The 20833-nt window shown below is 46.2% G+C and overlaps 3 protein-coding genes across 3 annotated transcripts in view; 2 read left to right on the top strand and 1 right to left on the bottom strand.

The window, feature by feature from the left end:
• The window catches only part of LHX5 (LIM homeobox 5), a gene marked incomplete at its 5' end in the record, with an annotated part of 9325 nt that extends 8787 nt beyond the window's left edge, over nucleotides 1–538 (top strand). The window contains one exon of the mRNA XM_015828256.1: nucleotides 471–538. Coding sequence (XP_015683742.1) covers nucleotides 471–538 — 68 coding nt within the window. The remainder of the gene's footprint in view (nucleotides 1–470) is intronic.
• A 2530-nt stretch (nucleotides 539–3068) lies between these two features.
• On the bottom strand, nucleotides 3069–9174 carry SDSL (serine dehydratase like). The gene is made up of 7 exons (XM_015828257.1): nucleotides 9004–9174; nucleotides 8170–8209; nucleotides 7241–7380; nucleotides 6447–6535; nucleotides 5315–5542; nucleotides 4374–4498; nucleotides 3069–3262 (listed from the first exon to the last, which is right to left on the bottom strand). The coding sequence occupies exons 1-7, from the start codon at nucleotides 9172–9174 to the stop codon at nucleotides 3069–3071; spliced, it is 987 nt and encodes a 328-aa protein (XP_015683743.1).
• Nucleotides 9175–14279: 5105 nt separating this feature from the next.
• On the top strand, nucleotides 14280–19638 carry LOC107298898 (L-serine dehydratase/L-threonine deaminase-like). The gene is made up of 7 exons (XM_015828258.1): nucleotides 14280–14432; nucleotides 14868–14907; nucleotides 15494–15633; nucleotides 16127–16218; nucleotides 17831–18058; nucleotides 18409–18533; nucleotides 19325–19638. The coding sequence occupies exons 1-7, from the start codon at nucleotides 14280–14282 to the stop codon at nucleotides 19636–19638; spliced, it is 1092 nt and encodes a 363-aa protein (XP_015683744.1).
• The last annotated feature ends 1195 nt before the right edge of the window (nucleotides 19639–20833 follow it).

Consider the following 20833-nt stretch of genomic DNA (forward strand, 5'->3'; position numbering starts at 1 on the left):
TTTTTTTTTTTTTTAAGAAAAGGGGAAATGAAGAAACACACAAACAGACACACAAACGCGCACACACACACACAAACAAAAAAAAGCAAGTTGGAATTTGGTTGGCTTTGCTTCCCTTTCTTCGGATTCGGACCCAACAGGAAAAAAAAAAGAGAGAAAGAGAATGGATTTCTTTTCATCAGAAGGCTGGTTTTGATTGACAGAGCGAAGAGGGGAGGGAGGGGGGAGCCGGAGTGAGTTGTTGGTTTTGTTTTTTTTGCTGGTGATGTGGCGCCCCCTGGTGGTCGGTGCTTGGAACGACATGCCGGACTTCTTTAAAAACATCTCCAGGCGGATTGGTTTTCCTTTGGTTGAATTAATATTATTCTAATATTATTCTTATTTTTATTGGGGAGGGGAGGCGGCACCCCCCAACCGCCCCCCCACACACCCCAACGACCAATAACAGCAAAACATTTTCAAAAAAGAAGGAGAGAAAAGCAACTCATTTGAGGATGGTGAGGACCGTTGCACCGAACTTTGCTGCGAGGCTGTTTAAGGATGTATCATAGGGTTTTTTGCTCCTAGCTTCTTTATTTTGTATAAAGAAGAAACAAATAAAGTATGTTTTTGTGTTTATTGATCATTTATTCTGTCGAGGATCTGCAGGGCCAAGGCGGCCCTGAACGAAAAGAATGCATGCCGAATTGGTATGGGAAATGAGAAAAATAGCCATATCTACATAATAACCAAAACAAATTTTACAATTTTTGAGGCTGTGGTTTTTCTTGAGAAAATATCCGGTTTGAATGGAAGAAGAAATGGAATCGAATCTTTCATACTGTCACAAACCAGCATAAAGGGGTCAAGTGTAAAGACTTGTGGACTTCAACTCCCAGAATTCCTCAACCAGCCACGGGAGTTAAGCCTCCAGTGATGGAGCACCCACAAGTTTTGAAGGCAAGCCCTGGTTAATTGTTCTCACTGTTAAGAAAGTTCTAGACTGCTTCTCTCCTTGATCAGCTTCCATCCATTGCTTCTTGTCCTGCCTTCAGGGGCTTTGGAGAATAATAGGGTTGCAAGGGACATTGAAGATCATCTAGTCCAGCCCCCTGCTCAAGCAGGAGACCCAATACCATCTCAGACAAGTGGCTGTCCAGTCTCTTCTTAAAATCCTCCAGTGATGGAGCGCCCACCAATTCTGAAGGCAAGCCATTATTAACCGGAGAATCTTTGCTGCTGTGAAAAATTTACCGTTGGGATCCTAAACCGATCGCATCACATTTTCAAAACGTCAATATTATGGGCTGCCTGGAGCCAGCATCCGGATCGATCACTCAAATCAAACATGACCCGCTCAAAAAGGAATTGCCGATCCCGGATTCAACTAATCCAACCCCAAATCAAATATTAACACCTCCCATCTTTGCCCCCAAGCAGTCCGTGGTTATTCTCAAGCTCCTCCAACGGAACAGTTCTCTTAAGGCCCACCCCCCCAAGCCAAAGGCAGTGGTGGTGACGGGAGAGGAACTGCCATAATTAAAAATAATTATGACAATAATGCAGGCAGACACTAGCAAATAAGTGAGTCTAAGTTGGCACGCTTGCTAATTGCAGTGCAGAGTCGCCGTCAACACAAGGCGACTCTGGATAAACATTGATGGGGCTAAATCACCATTGGATGCAAACAATGCAGGAGTTGCCTCTGGGGGAGGAGAGAGCTGCTGTTTAAAGAGATGGAAAGAAACAGAAATCAAAATTTAAATAAGTCTGCCAAAGAAGGCGACTGATAAATTTAATACATGCAGTTAGTTGACTGACGGCTGTCCATTTTGCACATGTACAACTGTTGCGGCACCCTCCCCCGGGTCTGTTTGCATTTGTGTTTTATTTTTGGAGAAATTGCAACAAGTTGGTATTTCCTCATTTGGTTTGTAGAGGTTTTTATTATTCCATTTTGCTGTGCATATCACACAAGGCCTTTCGTTTTTGCAACAATAATTTCAATGACGAATCTAGCAAGCAAATTAATAGATTAATGTTTCATGGATTTTATTTTCCTTCCTTCCCTCCCTCCCTTCCTTCTCCTTTCTTTCTTTCTTTCTTTCTTTCTTTCTTTCTTTCTTTCTTTCTTTCTTTCTTTCTTTCTTCCTTCCTTCCTTCCTTCCTTCCTTCCTTCCTTCCTTCCTTCCTTTCTTTCTTTCTTTCTTTCTTTCTCTCCTCTTATATGATCGGTTTACTTTCATCAATGTAGTCTACGCTAATGGTTATTTTTTTAACCGCGCAACCCCTGAAATATGTTTTGCTTCTTTCTTTCTTATACTGTACATCCTTAGCACTATAACAATCATAAGCAAAAAAAAAAGGGGGGGGGGAAATCCAGCACATTCACTCTATGAATTCAGTCATGATTCATTTTATTTATTTATTTCTCTTGATTATGAAAGCTTCTGCAACACTTCGATCGTGAAACTGCTTGGAGTTAATAAAACCAAGGTTGTCCGGTTGATCTCGGGGGCCTCCATTGCATCACACGAAGGAGGTCAACTGCAGCTCTATGGAGCCTGCTGAACTGCAGTGAGTGTCGGTGGCTGGGACAGCTGGGAGGAGTAGTCCTGTAGTACAGTTAATCCCCCGACTAACCACGGTTCATTTAGTGGCCATTCAAAGCTACAGCGGCACTTAAAAAAACTGACTTAGGACCGTTTTTCACAGCGGTGACCTTTGCGGGCGTCCCCAGGGTCACATGATCAAAATTCAGACGCTTGGCAACTGACTCACACTTACGACGCTCACAAGGTGTGCCAGGGTCACGTGTGATCCCCTTTTGCGACGTTCCGATGAGCAAAGCCGATAGGGGAACCAAATTCACCTGCAACTTTAACAGCTGCAGGGATTCGCTTAACAGGCACAGCAAATCAGGTCATAAAATGGGGCACAATTCACTTAAGCACCTAGCGGGAGAAATCTTGGGCTCCGTTGGGGCCGAAAGCCGAGGACTGCTGTCCCGAAAAGGGCTCTGATTAAGCATCTAACTACCGGCGTGGTTGGTAATCAGGGGCGTCTAAACAAGAAGCCCACCAGAAGCTTCATTTCATGCCCAGGTGCTTCTTCATAGCCTGGAGACCCCGCAGGCTGATGCCGCTCCCCCCACAGACGATGAGGACTATGGACTCCAAGGCCTGGCTTAGCCTTCCCTCTTTCTGCAGCTGCTGTAGGTAGCCTGAATATAGGAGGGCCAGTGAGGCACCACAAGCCGGGTCCACCAATATCCGTTCATCATCTGAGAAAGAGACAAGAAACCCCTGGTCAGCCAATCAGAAGCAAAGAATGGGATGGCAGCCAATCAGAAAAGCAGAAAGAATGGAGCCAGCCAGGAATCCAGAAGCAAGAGAGGTCTGAATTTGAGAAGAACCTTCAGAGGTTCTAAGCTGGCTCTTCTGCCTGGTTTGTAGAATTGAGATGTCCTATTTTATTCATCAGATTAGAGCTGGAAGGAGCCTTGGAGGTCATCTAGTCCAACCCCTTGCTCAAGCAGGAGACCCTGTACCCTTTCAGACAAGTGGTTGTCCAATCTCTTCTGAAAAACGTCCAGTATCGGAGCAACCACAACTTCTGGTGGCAAGCTGTTCCACTGGTTAATTGCTCTCACTGTTAGGAAGTTTCTCCTTAATTCCAGGTTGCTTCTCTCCTTGATTCTAGTCTTCTACTCGGAGGGGTGTCCAGCTGGAAGAGTGTCAGGCCGAATCTTGCCAGGCTAAAGCTACAGCTTTCTAAACCCAGTGTTCCTCAACCTTTTGCAACTTTAAGATTTGTGGACTTCAAGTCCCAGAATTGCCCAGCCAGTCGTAAGTCAAGGACTACTTGTACATTTGGAAAGAAGTCCCAACGGTGCTTTTTTTTTTTTCCAAAGGCAAGTGGACTTTGTTTTTTCCTTGAAGACCGTTTGGCTTCTCATCCAAGAAGCTTCTTCAGTTCTGCTGAAGAACTGAAGCTGCTTCTTGGAGGAGAAGCGAAACATCTTCAAGGAAAAAACAAAGTCCACTTCCCTTTTGAAAAACAAAAAAAGCAACTTTGGGACAAGCAGGATCTGGATGACTGAAAGAAGGCAGTGACCAACAAACCATGTTCTCTTGCCCAGAAAATTATATGGACCTGTCCATGAAGTCCTCGGAAGTCAACCTTGAGTTGAAGGAGACTACCTTGTATAAACAGATCAATGAATTAATCCGTAAAATAAATAGGTAGTATCTATGAAGGTCTGGACATATTCCTGGCGTCAACCACAGGAGATGCGCAATGAATTCTCTATAGAGTTGTGTGTGTCTCTTCGGGACTCAAAACAACCACCCAACCTCCTGCTCCATCTCTCAAGGTCAACCTCCGAACCTCACCCAGAAATTGCTCCACAGCTTCCACAGCTTCCACGTCCTCCAAAACGTGAGAGATGATTGGGCATTCCTTGGTACAGTCTAGGGCCCTCTGAGCCACCGTCTTAGCCCCAAGGCACTTGGCCACACTGCAGAAAGATGAATAATAAAAAAAAAAAAAATCAGGGGTAGAAAAGATCAGCTATCAAAGATCAAAGGAAGTGGGTGGAGTTCCCCTACAGTTTCTTCAGGGATGTATTTCGCTGTTTCCCCCCTTGTGTCGCAGATCAGGTTTACAATTTGGAATAAGAATGTAAAATCCTGACTGATCCATCACAGGCCAAGAAGAAAAGAGAATGGGTGGAGCTTCTGTTTTGATAATACAATAGAGCGAGGGAGGGAGGGAAGGAGGAAGGAAGGAAGGAAGAAAAAGAAAAAAAGAAGGAAGGAAGGAAGGAAGGAAGGAAGGAAGGAAGGAAGGAAGGAAGGAAGGAAGGAAGGAAGGAAGGATGATGGGAAAGAAGGAAGGAAGGAAAGAAGATGAAAGTGATGAAAAGGGAGGGAAGAAGGAAGGAAGGAAGAAAAAGAAAGAAAAAGAAAGAAAAAGAGAAAGAAAGAAAGAAGAAAGAAAGAAAGAAAGAAGAAAGAAAGAAAGAAAGAAAGAAAGAAAGAAAGAAAGAAAGAAAGAAGGAGAGAGGGAAGGAAGGAAGATGACGGGAAAGAAGGAAGAAAAGATGAAAGTGATGAAAAGGGAGGGCGGGCGGAAGGAAAGAAGATGAAAGTGATGAAAAGAGGGAGGGAGGAAAGAAGGAAGAAATGAAGGAAGGAAGCAAGTAAGCAAGCAAAGAAGATGAAAGTGATGAAAAGGGAGGGAGGAAAGGAAGGAAGGAAGGGAGGGAGGGAGGGAGGGAGGGAGGACTCTTCTACAGCCTTATAGTGAAGTTCAGCTCCAGACCAGGACGTACCTGGTGATGTCGGGCAAAGTGACCAGCTGCCCAGCCTGGATGGCTGCATTAAAACTCTCAGCTCCTCTGGTCTCCACAGCAACGATGGGGACGTCCGACCAGCCCACTTCCTGCAGGCCGGAGACCACTCCAGCCAGAAGACCCCCACCTCCCACCGACAGCACAATGGCTCCCGGCCGGGTCCCTAGGGAGCCCTTCAGCTCCTTGACGATGCTGCCGTGTCCTTTCCTGCAAGGAGAGACAGGGAGAGCCCCGGTCATCCGAGCCACTCCCCAAAGCTGCCTTGGGGGCAGGAGGTCTGCTCCAGACTGAGGGCAGAGCGAGCGCCAACATTTAAGTCACGTCGATTTATTTATTAGATTTTTATCCCTGCCTTTCGTTACTTTCCGAATAGCTGACAAACATCTCCAATGCAACCTCGGCTTAACAGCCGTTCGTTTAGTGACCGTTCAAAGGCTCAACAGCCTTGAGAAAAGCTACCCATGACCGTTTTCCACACTTACGACCGTTGCGGTATCCCCACGGTCCCGTGATCGAAATTCAGAGGCTTGGCAACTGGCATGTACTTATGACGGTTGCAGTGCCTTGACTCTCGTGATCCCCTTTTGCCGCCTTCTGACAAATAAATTCAGCCAGGAAGCCGGAGTCACTCAACAACCAGGTCGCTAATTTAAGAACCGCAGCGATTCCCTTAGGAGATTGTAACGTGGGGCAAAACCCCCTCCCCAAATGTCTCAGTGACAGAAACGGGGGTCAATGGTGATCGTAAGTTGAGGACTCCTTCCTCTTCCAAAAGTTGAATGGCCTAGAACTAAAGAGAAACTTCCTGACAGTGAGAACAATTAACCAGTGGAACAACCTGCCTCCAGAAGAGGTGAATGCTCCAACACTGGAAGTTTTTAAGAAGAGACTGGACAGCCATTTGTCTGAAATGGTATAGGGTTTCCTGCCTGAGCAGGGGGTTGGACTAGATGACCTCCAAGGTCCCTTCCAACTTTACTATTATTATTATAGATGTGAGCCGCAGTCAACTGAACATTCAAATTGACTGGCGCTAATGGTTGACATCATCATCATCATCATCATCATTATTATTATTATTATTATTACTATCTTGGAATAGGTTTCTTACCAGACTAGTGGGTGGTCAAAAGGATGGATATTGACCCAACCGTCAGTCTTAGCTAGTGCCATCGCTCGCTCATTAGCATCGTCCCAGACCTGCCAGGATGACCAACAGGGAAAACTCGAATTCAGTGGAAAGCAGCATTCAAATCAAGAAGCATGACATCCCCTAAATCAGGGGTCCCCAACCCCCAGTCTGTGGCCACAGCATGCCAGCAACCGGTCCGTGCAAACAAGCGAAGCCTCATCTGCGGGATGCCGGCAACACACGAAACCATGTCTCCCTCCGGTCCGTGGAAGAATCTTTCTCCATGGAACCAGTCCCTGGTGCCCCAAAGGTTGGGAAGGGGGTGCTGCCTTAAACAATCCTGTGCAGTGGATCGGGCTGGAAAGGGTGGGTTTAGACTGAGGGAGTAGAGTAGAGTAGAGTAGAGTAGAGTAGAATAGAATTACAGAATAGAATAGAAATACAGAATAGAATAGAATATAGATGAAATAGAATAGAATAGAATTATAGAATAGAATTACAGAATATAATATAATAGAATAGAATATAGATGGAATAGAATAGAATAGAATAGAATTATAGAATAGAATTACAGAATAGAATAGAATAGAATAGAATAGAATAGAATAGAATAGAATAGAATAGAATAGAGCTGGAACTCAGATCCTCTATGTTTCTAACATTTAAAAAACGAGAGGCATTTGAGCCTCTGCAGTCTTCTGAGTTTCTCTTCCCCGTAGAGGCCTGAAGCCCTTCCTTAATCCTGGGATATTTTTAATTTCCCCCATTTTTACCTTCCCAAAGATTTCCACTTTTGCTCCGTACTGCTCGAGCCTCTTTATCGTTGACTCCGTGGTACTTCGGGGCACGACGATCGTGGCGGGCACCCCCAGTTCCCTGGCTGCGTAGGCTGCAGCCAGACCAGCATTTCCACCTGCAAGGATTTGGAGGAGGAGGAAGAGGAGGAGGAGGAGGAGGAGGAGGAGGAGAGAGAAAATTGCTTTCTATGGGACTCTCAGAGGGGCTTTATCAAGAGGCGAGGGGGCTTCCCTTGTTTTTTCCTGAAGGCGTTTCGCTTCTCATTCAGGAAGCTTCTCCCGTTCTGATGGAATGGTGGGGAGGCGGGGGGGGGGGGGAATGGAAGGATCTACAGCTGGTCCTTGACTTACAACCGTTTGTTTAGTGACCGTTCGACCATCATCAAGCCCGACATTTCTGTTGCTTTTGTGAAGCGAATTGCCCCGTTTTACGACCTTCCCTGCCCCCGTTGTTAAATGAATCATTGAAGTTGTTCAGTTGGTAACACGGTTGTTAAGTGAATCCCGCTTCCCTTGTCAGAAGGTCGCAAAAGGGGGGTCAGGTGACCCGGGACGCTGCGACCGTCATAAATATGAGTCGTTGCCGAGCATCTCAATTTTGACCCTGTGCTACAACGGCCGTAGGTGTGAAAAACGGCCGTAAGTCTTTTTTTTTCAGTGCCGTTGTAACTTTGAACGGTCACTAAGTGAATGGTCGTAACGTGAGGACCACCTGTATGCCCAAGACGGGCAATATCTTTCAGGTTTGCAAGAAATGGGCGTATTTCGCAATAATATTTGGAGCAACGCCTGCCCTTGTGTACACGCCGGAAGGCTTAAGATAGGGAAGCAACCAGCAGCTCCTCCATCCAGGGGTTTCTGTTCCAGATGTGCAGAAAGACCAGAGAAACAGAGCAGCTGTTTACCTGAGGAGCAGACCAGGTGTTGACAGCCCTCCTTAGACATCTGAAATAAAAAGCAGATTTGTGTGTGTGTGTGTGTTTGTTTGTTTCTCTCTCATTTCCACTCATCCTTGAAAAACCCAAGAAGAGGTTTATGAAGAGGTGCAGAGCAAAACAGGCGCGAACGAAAACCAGAAGCGGCTTCCCTTCCCTGCTGGGGTTCTTCCAGAGGTCCCACCTGCATCTCACCTGTTTCCAGCGTGCAGGTGAGCATCTCCCACTTCCTCTCGCCTCCCGCCCCTCTGTTGGGAAAAAAAAAGACACCCCCCCCAAAACCAGCGATTCGGAGACCAGTCGGAAGCGCCTCAGGGCGTCCCCGCAACCCGTTGGCAAATGCAGGAAGTCCTTGACGTACGGCGACAATTGACCCCCCAAATTTATGTTGATAAGTGAGACTTCTGTTAAGGCGACTTTTGCCCCGTTTTACAAACATTCTTGCTGCAGTTGATAAGTTAATCATTGCTAGTAACATGATAGTTTGGGGAATCTGCCTTTCCCGTGGACTTGGTTTGTCAGAAGGTCGCAAAATGGGATCACGTGACACACACACACACACACACACCCCGGAGACAGTGCGACCGTCCTAAATGCGAGTCAGTTCCCAAGCGTCCGGATTTTGATCACGGGACCTCGGGACTGCGGCAACGGTCCTAAGTGTGAAAAAACGGTCACTAAACGAACTGTTGTAAGTCGAGGACTTCTTGTATGCAAATCTCCCCGGTCACATATGGTTGTGAGAAGTGCCCGGGACATTCCCTGTTGTCCATAAAGCTTACCTGTCCTGCCTCAGCCACTCACCTGTTGGCAAAAGTAGCCAATACCTCGGATTTTAAAGGAACTGCTTGGCTGGACATTCTCTAGCTTCATGTAGACTTTGGTTCCAGCGGCTTGGGAAAGAGCCACACTTTCCAACAACGGCGTCTCGGTGTGAAAGGGCCTTTCGACACCCCCATCAGGCAGGATCTCCATTGGGGGGGGAACACGGGGGCCGGAAACTCCCTAAGATATATTAACTATATGAAAAAAAAAAGTCTGGTAGATCAGGCCCAGGGGTTCCTCAAAAGCTCTGCATTCTTTCTGATTAAGGCTTAACGAACGATTAATTGATCTGGCTCCCCTTTTCTATCATCTCCTTCTAAGTTTTGTGTACAATAATAATATATATTGTGTACAGCGTATCGTACGGTGGCGTCTAATGTTTTGTTCCTTTGCTATTGTTATATTTACGTTTTCATTTTTTCCCCCTCCCATTTGATTGTTGTAAGCCACCCAAAGTGGTCCAACAGCGAGATCGGCAGCAAATAAATTTAGCAAATAAATTAGAAAGAAAGAGAGAGAGAGAGAGAGAGAGAGAGAGAGAGAGAGAGAGAGAGAGAGAGAGGAAAAGAAAGACAGAGAAGAAAGAAGGAAGGAAGGAAGGAAGGAAGAGGAAGGAAGGAAGGAAAGAAAGAAAGAAAAGGAAAGAAAGAGAAGAAAGAAAGAGGAAGGAAGGAAGGGAAAGACAGACAGACAGACAGAGAAGAAAGAAAGGAAGAGGAAGGAAGGAAAGGAAAGAGAAAGAAAAAAAAGAAAGAAAAGAAAAAGAAAGAAAGAAAGAAAAAGAAAGAAAGAAAGAAGGAAAGAAAGAAAGAAAGAAAAAGAAAGAAAGAAAGAAAGAAAAAGAAAGAAAGAAAAGATCAAACTCCAGCCCAGGAGAGTTGGTTTTTCCCCAAACCCCAAACCTTCCCATCATCCACCACCAGACCCTCGCTGGGTTTCAGAACTCCTCAAGAAACCTTACCTCATTCCTCAAGACGAGTTGTTTGTCTCTCCTCCTCCGAAGACTCTGTCCTCTGAGCAAAGTTTAGAAATGGAGGAGGGAGGCGGAAAAATGCCAAGGATGACGCTGGAGGCTGCTGCTGTGTGTGTGGGGTGTGTGTGTGTGCTGTTGTGTGTGAAAGAGAGGATGAGATTGTGAAAGGCCGTTGACTTAGCAATCCCTCGGAGACCTGGAACTCTTTAATCTTCAGTTGATATGACATGTTGCCTTCTCAAGGATTTGCAGGGAAAGTTAAGGGGGGTTGGGGGGGAAGAGTTATTTTGCATGCTTTTTTATTTTCTCTCTTCAGTAATTATTTTTTCAAAAAGAAAAGAGGGCGAGGGTGACTGAAGAGTAGGATGAACCAAGAACTGGGTATGTCTAGTCTTAGGAAGAGAAGGACTAGGGGAGATGTGATAGCAGTCTTCCAATGCTTTGAGCAGGGGGCTGGACTAGAAGACCTCCAGGGTCCCTTCCAGCTTCTATTCTATTCTATTCTATTCTATTCTATTCTATTCTATTATTAATTCTAAATTCTGTTCTAGTTCTATTCTATTCTATTATTCAATTCTTATTCTATTCTATTCTATTATTAATTCTAAATTCTGTTCTATTCTACTCTACTCTACTCTACTCTACTCTACTCTTATTATTATTTGAGGGGCTGTCTCCAAAGCACCCGAAGGACTTTGTAAGTTTTCTTATCTCTCCACCACTTGCCTGTTGCTCTGTTGTTGTAGCATCTGTTGTGGATGTCACAATTGTTGGAACTTGACCCTTCACCCATTCCTACCCAGAGGGAGAAAAATTCTGGAATTCCTTTGCAATTCTGAGAATTGGACATGAAGAGGATGGTCTTCGGTGTTTCTGGGGCTGTGTCAACCATGTTTTTGGAGGTTCTTTAGGCACCTGTGAAGATCTCCCCCGCTCACTTAGATCTCTGTTGGGGCACAGTCCCTCCTATATAACCCGACCTAATGTGATTGGCTAAAGGGTGGGTAATTCAAACTAACGTGATTGGTCCTCTACTTCCTCTATCAAGTGCAGGAAAAATCGGGAAGTCCGTTTAAACTGAATTCAAAGGTTTAGTGCAAGCTCTTGCTCTCTACAAGAATCTGAGCTACTAAAGGTTAAAGCAAATTAGTGGTAGATGAGAGTGGACTTAGATCTCTTGTGGGCGTGCAGGGACTTGAGACTGATGACACATTTGACGCCTCCCTCGGGCCCAGCCTGGTCATCTCCAAAATCAGGTTTATTTCATGCTAACCAGAATCTGAACTACTAACAGTCAAAGCAAATTGGCGGTAGATAAGAGTCAACAGAATTCAAGGAGGACTGGACTCAGATCTCTTGTGAGCACACGGGGATTCAAGACTAATGACACGTTTGACACCCCCCCTCCCTCAGGCTCAGCTTAGTCATCCTCTCCTGATCATTTTTTTTCTCCCAATCAAGTTTAAAAGTAGCAGTCCAAACTACCCGGAATTACAGATAGTCCTCAACTTACAACTGTCCGTTTAGTGACTATTCAAAGTTAGAGCAGCGTTGGGGGAAAAAAAGTGACTTACGATCAGTCCTTGCCCTTAAGGCTGGTGCAGCACACCCACTGTCACACCATCAAAATTCAGACAATTTTCAACTGGCACGTATTTACCAAGCATCCCGGGGTCACGTGACCACCCCCCCTCCCATTTGCAACCTTCCCAGCTGGCTTCCCACAAGGAAAATCCACGGGGGGGGGGAGGAAGCTGGATTCTCTTAGCGACCATGGGATTCCCTTAGCCACTGCTGCGACTTGCTGAACAATTTTGTTGAAAAGGTCGTAAAATGAGGCCTGACTCACGTCGACAACCACCTAAGGTTAGCGACGGAAATTCTGGTCCCCGTTGGAAGGAGTTCCAATTCACAAAGCAAGCCTTATGACCACTGCACACACACACACAAACACAGACAAACACACACATACTTGAGCAGAGGGCTGGACTAGAAGACCTCCAAGGTCCCTTCCAGCTCTATTCCGATCGATTTGTTGTTGTTGTCCATCTCTTCTCTAACGGCATCTGATCAGAACCGGCTGGCCATTTTTCAGAAAGTTGATGAGCCTGCCTATTCAGGAGCACTTGCTCTGATCAACAAGATCCAGAAAAGCAGAGCCTGGTTCTGTTGTAAAAGCTCTCCAGAAAGATGCACAAGCCGTGATGTTGTGATCCTTTGGTACAACTTTCCTCTTTCTTTTCCCTCGTGTGCAGTTGTTCTTTTTTCAAAAGTTGATGGCGGAGAAACTTTTAAATGAAACGAAGGAGGCAGAGGGGGGAGACCTGGGAAAGGGTGGGTGGGTGGGTGGATACAAGGGGGGGGTCCACGAAGCTGACAGCTGTGAATAGAGTTCGCTTTGCCTGTTGATTTACTTGGATTGGATGGGGGGGGGAGGTTTTCCCGATCTCGCTCTCCAGTCCGGATCCAGCCACCCGACCTGGTTTGAGCCGGTTTTGGTCAGAGTGAAGGGTCCTTTTGTCTTTTCAGCCCCCTCCCCTCCCCTGCCTGCCTGTCTGCCCCCCCCTTCTCCCCCTCCACAAACCAACCAGCCAACGAGGCCGTCTCCCCTTTTGGAATTGAAATGACAGAAATGGGCTGTAACCCCTCCCTTAACCCCCCCAACCCTCATCCTTTCTGCTCCTTTTTTTTTTCTCTCTCTCCAGCTGGAATTTTGGGTTTGGAACGGAGAAAGGAGGGATGTCATCGGAGATCAGGGGGGCAGTCTTGGGGGGTGCCTGGTTGCCTCCCCTCATTGGCCCCCAAGCCAAGACCAGCAGCTTATAAAGTGGGAGAGAAGGACCCTATGTTGTCCAGGGACCGCCGGGAAGTTCAAGATCAAAGCTGCCTGTGAGAAGAAGACACCCCCCCTAAAAGTAACAGTATTGGCCTCCATCCCTTGAAAATCACCAAGACCATCTCAGCACCCGTCGCTTTTGGCAACCCATTTTCCACAGCCTTCCCTGGGCCTCTCTGGGGTAAGTGTGTCTTTTGTTTCCCAGCTGGTTTTTTTCTGAGTCACTTAAGTAACTCAGAAGGAGCCCCCCCCCCCACGTTCCACCTCTGGATTAGCAGCAGAGGAGAAGGCTTGGGGTGTCAGATAATCGAGAGGCTGGGTTTTATCGCTAAGGAATTGGCTGGAGGGATGATTTTATTTCAGCAGGGTGATGTCTGGGAACAGATGAGGTTGCCTGGTGTCTGATTCAGGGGGAAAAGTAAGAAAGGGTTTTAAATAAGAGGCCTAAAGCATTTGTCTTCTTCTTCTCTCTCCTTGTTCGTGTAATTCCTTGATTAAAGGGCAAAAGAGAATTGAATAGGTAGTTAGGTAGATAGGTAGGGACAGACAGACAGACAGACAGACAGACAGAGATAGATAGATTAGATAGATAGATAGATAGATAGATAGATAGATAGATAGATAGATAGATAGATAGATAGATAGATAGATAGATAGATAGACAGACAGACAGACAGACAGACAGACAAGCAGATGGGGGATACATGATAGAGAGAAAGGCAGATGGGGGATAGATAGATAGATAGATAGATAGATAGATAGATAGATAGATAGATAGATAGATAGATAGATAGATAGATAGATAGATAGATAGATAGATAGATAGATGATGGATAGATGGATGATGGATAGATAGGTAGAAAGATGATGAAAGATAGATACATAGACAGACAGACAGACAGACTCTTTGGATTCTTACAGTGCTTAGAGAGAAAATAGCTCCAACATTGGATAAAGGCACTGCGCCATCCCTGATAAGATAGCCAGACAGAAGCGGGGAAACTGACATGCAGGGGACAGCTGAAATTGCTCGGATTAACTTTTGAAGGAAAAAGAGCTTTAAAAGTCCCACGGATTCCCTCCATGGCAGAAACGATGCGCCTTCACCACGGCTTACTCCCTCCTGAACAGCTGAAGGGTTGAATTTCAGCCAGAAGCGTCCATTTATATAAGCACTCCTCCAGCTATTTGGGAGGCCTGAGGTGCCATCTGCTTTGACATAGGAAAGGCCTTTTACACATCTGGGCTGCAAAGATCCAGATAGCCAAAATCTGTGTGTGTGTGTGTGTGTGTGTGTGTGTGTGTGTGTGTGTGAGAGAGAGAGAGAGAGAGAGAGAGAGAGAGAGAGAGAGAGAGAGAGAGAGAATGTAGATTAAAAAAGTATGCAATTGTTCTTGATTTCAGTCATGCTGGATCTCACCATCTTTCATTTCTCAGTCTTCTAGAATGACTCCTTCTGATCACCTCCATGTCAACACACCCCTGAGAGAAAGCGTCCCTCTCTCTAAATTGGCTGGCACGAAGGTCTACCTCAAACTGGAGTGTGCCCAACCCACAGCTTCTTTTAAGATACGGGGCATTGGGAATTTCTGCAAAACGGTACGGATTGGAGAGAGTTTTCCAGTGGGACACGAAGCGGGTGGTCAAATTCACCTTGAAGCCAAGCCTGTGCCTGGGAAGAACCAAGCTCGGCCAATTAGTTGATATTTTAATTTAATTTTATTTTTTTTTTAAAAAGAGAATTATGGAATCCTTGAGTCAGAAGGTAGAATACAGACCATCTCGTTAATCCAGCTTCTGCTCAGTCCAGGATCTGCTAGAACATCTCTGATAGACGATCATCCATCCTTTGTTTGAAGGCCTCTAATGCTTACGTGGGGATAATGAAATAGCCAGTGTTGTAGATGTTAGATGCCTAAGGAAAAATCCTTCTAGTTTTTTTAGGCAGGTAGTTTTTGATGTCTTCAGTGGGTTGAAATTCTCTTCTGGAGTCAAGAACGTCGCCTTCTCACGTTTCTGCTTTTGCTTCCACAGTGGGTGGAACGAGGATGCAAGCATTTCATCACTTCCTCAGGTAAATGGATGCCCGTGGCAGCCTTCCAAGAGATAGGAGTGTTGGGTCAGCGTATGTGTGAGAAACGGACGGGGGCAACCAAAGATGAAAGCTATTAGTTGATCCCAGCCTATTGGGTGATGTATCGTAACGATAACATGACTGAGCTATGAATGTGAAGGTTTATATTATATCTCCATTCTCAACAACTTTCCATAAGTCATGATGAAAAGTATGGAAGGCAACCACCATCATAACATAGGAAATGAGTCCTTAGGGTTGCTACCTGCTAAGGGGAGGGCGGTTAAAGAAGTTGAGCTAGTCATTGGTTCAAGACCTTAGCGCCACACGATGGGGTGAGCTCCTATCACTAGCTCCAGCTCCCGGCCACCTATCAGTTCGAAAGCATGCAAAATCCGAGTAGATAAATAGGTACCACTTTGCTGGGAAGATAACACCTTGGTGTGTAGTCAGGCTGGCCACATGGCCACAGAAACATTTGCAGATGATGCTGGCTTCCTAGGCTAAGAAACGGAGAGTCGGACAAGGTCGCTTCCAACCCTGTTATTCTATGTTCTGTGTCATGTCAAACCACCTTCCCTTTCAGCTGGAAATGCTGGCCTTGCGGTTGCGTACTCTGCCCGAATGTTGGGGATCCCAGCCACCATTTATGTCCCTTCCTGTACCCCGGCTTTCACCATCGAGCGACTGAAGGAAGAAGGCAGCTCTGTGTACGTTGAAGGAGAGGTAGGTTTGGAGAGAGTGGACTGAGGAACAACGTCCAAAGGTCTGATGTTACAGTTGGAACCAGACTTTTCTTTCCAAGCAAGGCAACCATTGAGTCAGTCACGTCTCACTTAATGGCCTAGTTGGCCATGGCTGTTGACCAAATCACTGCAGTTGTTAGGTGAATGATACAGTCATTAAGCGAATCCGGCTTCCCCCCCCCCCCGATTTTGCTTGTCAGTAGCCAGCAGGGAAGGTCACAAGGGGTGATCACATGACCCTGAGACAGTGCAACCGACAGAAGTACATGCCTGTTGCCAAGTGCCCAAATTCTGATCATGTGACCGTGGGGATGCTGTGACGGTTGTAAGTGAGAGGGCTGGTTGTAGGTCATTTGTTTCAGTGCTGTTGTGTCTTTGAATGGTCACTAAATTGGTAGCTGTAAGCTGAAGGCTGTCTGTGGTTGTGGTTCTTCTCGGTGTCTTGATCTAACAACGGGACTTCACCTCCCCAGATATTAGCAGACAGCACAAAAGCAGCTAAAGAGCTGGTGAAGAACAATCCCGAGTGGGTCTATGTGCCTCCATTTGATGACCCCCTGATTTGGTAAGTGCTCCTAAGAGAGGTCTCTAAAGAAATACAGATCCTCCTCCTCCTCCTCCTCCTCCTTCTCTTCCTCTCCTTTCTTCTCCTCCTCTCCCTCCTCTTCTTCATCCCTTCTCCCCCACCTTCTCCATTAAATCTACATGATTCAGGATGGGTCAGATACGTGAAGAACTGGGGGTCCTCTAGCTACTGAGTAACTACAGGTCCCAGAATTCCTTGCTTTTGACCCCTGGTTGCAAGAGATTATTCTTCCTCCTCCTCCTCCTCCTCTCCTCCCCCTCCCCCTCCCCCTCCTCCTCCTCCTCCGTTAAATTTATAGCTTCATTTTTCCTATAAGAGCTCAAGATTGCCTTCCATCCTTTAATTTTGTCCACACACCCCTGCATTTGATCTTGGCTGACAAGACCCAGAAGAAATTCCTCACCCAGTTATCTCGCTTGGCTTCAGGGGAGGCCTTTATTCCTTTACCTCCCACTGCATAAAGAACGGATTAATTATATTATAGCCAAAAGGTAAAAAAAGGTTATGGCCTTTATGAAAAGATCTGCAAGCCACAGGCATCCGTGGCAAATTAATAGGAACGACATAGAACAAGCTCTATTTTTTTTTAATATATCTAGGAATTGTTTTTCATACCTGTAGCACATGGAAAGTCCAACTAAGACCTATTCCAAAGACTGCCCAAAGGAACACACAGGGCCATTCTTACTTTCTTTTATGCCGAGATGGAAATTACATCCTCAAAGCAATGAAAGGGTTTGGAGGCCAAGGTGATAAATCATTTTTTTGTGTGAAGCCCAGATCTGTCCATAGAACGACTGTAGATGCCATTGGAGGACATTTCTCAGAACCAATTTAGGGTCCCTGGCTATATATCAAATGTCTTTCCCCATTTGGTTTCCAGGTGGTTCTGAGTCAAGGTCCAAAATACACCTCTGCCATTTTGTTGACTTCGCTGAGTTTGATCCGCTGAGTTTCAAGGAAAGTTGTGCTACACAAGGCAGTCCTTGACGTGCGAGCACAACTGGGACCTGCGAATCACTGCAATTGTTAAGGGGGGTGTTGAGGATGCTTCAATAGCCGTAAGGACGGGGACCAATTGTACGTCACTTTTTTTTCAAGGAGTGTTGTAGCACCAAACCATCACTATTTATTTTAGGATTCTCCTTCTCCCTCCAAGCTTTCAGACCTTGACAGGACGTAGAACTAGATGAGCAGCATCTATTTTATGATAACGTTACAGTAGCAGGACCTTGCAAGTCTGACGGTACAAATTGGACGGCTTGATCAATCAGGACGGATCCTTCTTAAAATTTCTTCCTCTGATTGTTAAGCCACTCTTATCTAATTGTTTCCTAGGCAGCCTCTCTTCACCTGGTTCCCCAAGGTCATCTGCACATTCCATTCCACCAGACAAGCAGAGTTTCTGGGTTAGCATCCTGGTGCCCCATCAGGACCTGGATAGAGCATCCTTCAGGTCTCCGAGGAGAGTCCAGACAGAAATATTCACCCACATCGGTCTCATTTTCTCCCCAAGTGCCTCTCTCCTCTCCTGCCTTCTCAATTCTTTGCTAAGGCCGTTGGGCTCACCCCCTGCTTCTCTCCCTTCCAGGGAAGGCCACATGTCTCTGGTCAGGGAGATGAAAGAGCAGATGGCCTCCAGGCCTGGCGCCATAGCCCTCTCTGTGGGAGGAGGGGGCATGCTATGCGGAGTGATCCAAGGCCTGCGAGAAGTGGGCTGGGATGATGTGCCGGTGGTTGCCTTGGAAACCAAAGGAGCTCATAGCCTGAATGCTGCCTTGGCCGCTGGGAAGCTGGTGACACTTGCTCAAATTACCAGGTGAGCTTGAGATGGTCCATTGCTATCAGAATGAGCAGCCCAGGCTGAGAAGAACCAGGGCTGTTTCGGGCAGTTTCTTAATGGCTGCCTTCATACAACCAACTGTACGGTCGTTGACTTGAGACCCTTTCCTTGTCCGCACGGGATGTTGTGCAGGCCACAACCAAACAAATCACAATTGGGTTGAGTAACAAGGGTGAACCCCCTTTGAATCTGAAAAATAGGGCCTCTATCTTAAAGGGTTGTAGAAGAAGTTCATTGGGGTTTATTCAATAGTACAGGTTAAACAAACAAGGGTTTGGTGCAAGGAACCAGGGCACGACAACACTTATCTTCCTTTCCGGATTCAGCGTCGCTACAACTCTGGGGGTGAGCGTCGTGGCAGCGGAGACTCTGAAGCTGGCTCAGGAGCACCCCACTTTGTCGGTGGTGGTCACGGATCAAGAGGCAGTGGAAGCGGTTGAAAAGTTTGTGGGTATGCTCCTGGCACACTCGACCTATCTTGTCCCTCTCTGTGTCACTATTTCTATCTCTTATTTCCACCTTAATTTAAAGCTTAACTACTTCTTCTACTTCCATCTGCAGCTCTTCATTGTCTTTATTTCTATCTTCACCTCCATGTCCACCTCCTCTCTTTAACTTATCTTTACCTGCCTCTCCATCTCCATCTTCCTCTCCACCTCCACCTTCCTCTCCACCTCCACCTTCCTCTCTATCTCCACCTCCATCTTTCTCTCCACCTCCATCTCCACCTTCACCTCCTATTTTTACCTTCATCGTTGTTATCCATCTCTATCTCCACCTCCACCTCCACCTATCTTTACCTTTACAGTCATTTGTCCTGAATGGTGTAGGGTCGGACTAGAAGACCTCCAAGGTCCCTTCCAACTTTGTTATTCTGTATTTTGAATTGTACATCAAAACATGGCAGGTTTTCTCTCGCAAAAGTACTTTCCTTCAAAAAGTGAACATTTGAACATTCCTTTCCAGCATAGATACATTATCTTATTTCTTGGTAACCTTTTCAGCTTTAATCTTATTGTCACTTGCTCTCCAAGCTTTTAGTTAGATAACCCTACTAGAGCTGAGCTGAAAAAGACCACTAGGGGGCAGCAAAGAGTAGAATAAACATATTCTTCTTGGCCATCTAGTGGCCAGCCAATGTAACGGTCCGAGATTTACAATGATGCTCAAACCACGGACACCAATTTCATCTCCTCCTCGCGCATTCAGTGGGTTAAGACCCCATTTTCCCACCACTCACAGATGATGAGAAGATCCTGGTAGAGCCTGCTTGTGGGGCTGCCTTGGCCATTGTCTACAGCGGGATGGTCCAAAAGCTACAAGCAGAAGGCAAGCTGATGCCCCAGCTGGACTCTCTTGTGGTGATCGTGTGTGGAGGAAACAATATCACACTGGCCCAGTTAAAGCATCTCAAGGCACAACTCGGCCTCTCGAAAGATGAGGAGCAGTGGGATGATGACGTAGAGGAGAGCCACATTGCGATGGCCATGTGTTCTTCACGAAACAAAGCTTTCCGGGCTTCGTTGCAGAACCACCGACCACCCTGCGCTTATTAAAACTCCGTTGCCTCATGCTGTCTTCCTTCCTTCCTTCTTTCCTTCCTTGGCTTCTAACTTACACAAAGGTGTGCAACAGGAACATGCTGGTGGGAATGGTGGTCTGGGTCTTCTCCTTTAAAAACTTGGTTGGATCACCAATCAAGAGGAGGCCAGTGCTCGGTCACTGTCAGAAGGTGCTTGGTCTTCCAACCATCTAGTAGAGTTGAAGCCCAGTTGCCCAGTGCGGTGGCTACGGAGCATGTTCTCCTGGCTTTGGAGACCATCCCTCAAGGCTGACTACTGGTTCCTCCTGGACAAGGAAGGAGATCAAAGAGTTTCCTGTTCCAGTGGGATCCTACCTCTAGCAATTTCCTCTTAGGCTAGAGAACCTCTTCAGATCCAGTTTGGACAATCAGAAAGGTTCCAGAGTGATGGAAATACAGGTAGTCCTCAACTTATGACTGACCATTTGAAGTTACAATGGACTTCCCTGGGGTATTTAAGACCCAGATTTGAAGTTTGGATGGCCATCCTCCCTTAAGTAAGATGACTTCATGTTGGGTGTTCAACAGCACCTGGTCCATATTTATGGCCATTTGTAACATCTCACTGTCACGTGACCACATTTCACAACGCTTTGGATGAAAACCGGGCAGTTCCTTCCGGTTTTCAGCCCAACGGGCCCCTAGCCAACTATTGGTTCAGTTAACGACTGCAGTGTCCATTTAATGACCACCGCAAAAAAGATCATACAGTCAGACCAGTCATATGTCTGGTGTCCTGATCTACGACGGTCGTGGCTTACAGTCATAATGGACATGTTCCATTATGGTCATAACTTGAGGACTCCCTGTATGTGTACAAGGGAACCCGTTCTCCTATGGCCTGAGGCTTCTGCCTTCAGTCCTGAGGGCAAATAACTTGTCTTTGAAAAATCCGTTTCTCTTTCTGGAGAAGGTCCCATCGGCCAAAGGTGATGATTGAAAAAGACCATCCGTATCCAGCTTTAGTCATTCATATTTTGCTTCAATAGCCAAGAGTCTCCCACCTTTCCTTCCTTCCATGTATCTGCCATTCTTTTTCCCTACACAGTACAATAGTCTGCCTCCCCCCCACCCACCCAAAGCTGCTCCTGGTACGAACAATTTAAAAAAAAAATCCTGATCATTAAAAAAAACAACTGGCAATGTCTTCTTTCTCTTTTTTTTCCTGT

The sequence above is a fragment of the Protobothrops mucrosquamatus genome, unplaced genomic scaffold (genome assembly GCF_001527695.2).
Source record: "Protobothrops mucrosquamatus isolate PMUCROS unplaced genomic scaffold, P.Mucros_1.0 scaffold4357, whole genome shotgun sequence".
NCBI lineage: Eukaryota > Metazoa > Chordata > Lepidosauria > Squamata > Viperidae > Protobothrops > Protobothrops mucrosquamatus.

What these genes read in the sequence shown, in the direction of transcription:
- SDSL (XM_015828257.1), bottom strand. Translation starts at nt 9,174, where the DNA reads ATGGAGATCCTGCCTGATGGGGGTGTCGAAAGGCCCTTTCACACCGAG. An exon ending in AAGTGGAAATCTTTGGGAAG is followed by an intron (nt 6,536 to 7,240) that starts GTAAAAATGGGG and finishes TCATCCTGGCAG; the next exon opens with GTCTGGGACGATGCTAATGA. An exon ending in ACTTTGCCCGACATCACCAG is followed by an intron (nt 4,499 to 5,314) that starts GTACGTCCTGGT and finishes ATCTTTCTGCAG; the next exon opens with TGTGGCCAAGTGCCTTGGGG.
- LOC107298898 (XM_015828258.1), top strand. Translation starts at nt 14,280, where the DNA reads ATGACTCCTTCTGATCACCTCCATGTCAACACACCCCTGAGAGAAAGC. An exon ending in TTGGGAATTTCTGCAAAACG is followed by an intron (nt 14,433 to 14,867) that starts GTACGGATTGGA and finishes TTGCTTCCACAG; the next exon opens with TGGGTGGAACGAGGATGCAA. An exon ending in TTTGATGACCCCCTGATTTG is followed by an intron (nt 16,219 to 17,830) that starts GTAAGTGCTCCT and finishes TCTCCCTTCCAG; the next exon opens with GGAAGGCCACATGTCTCTGG.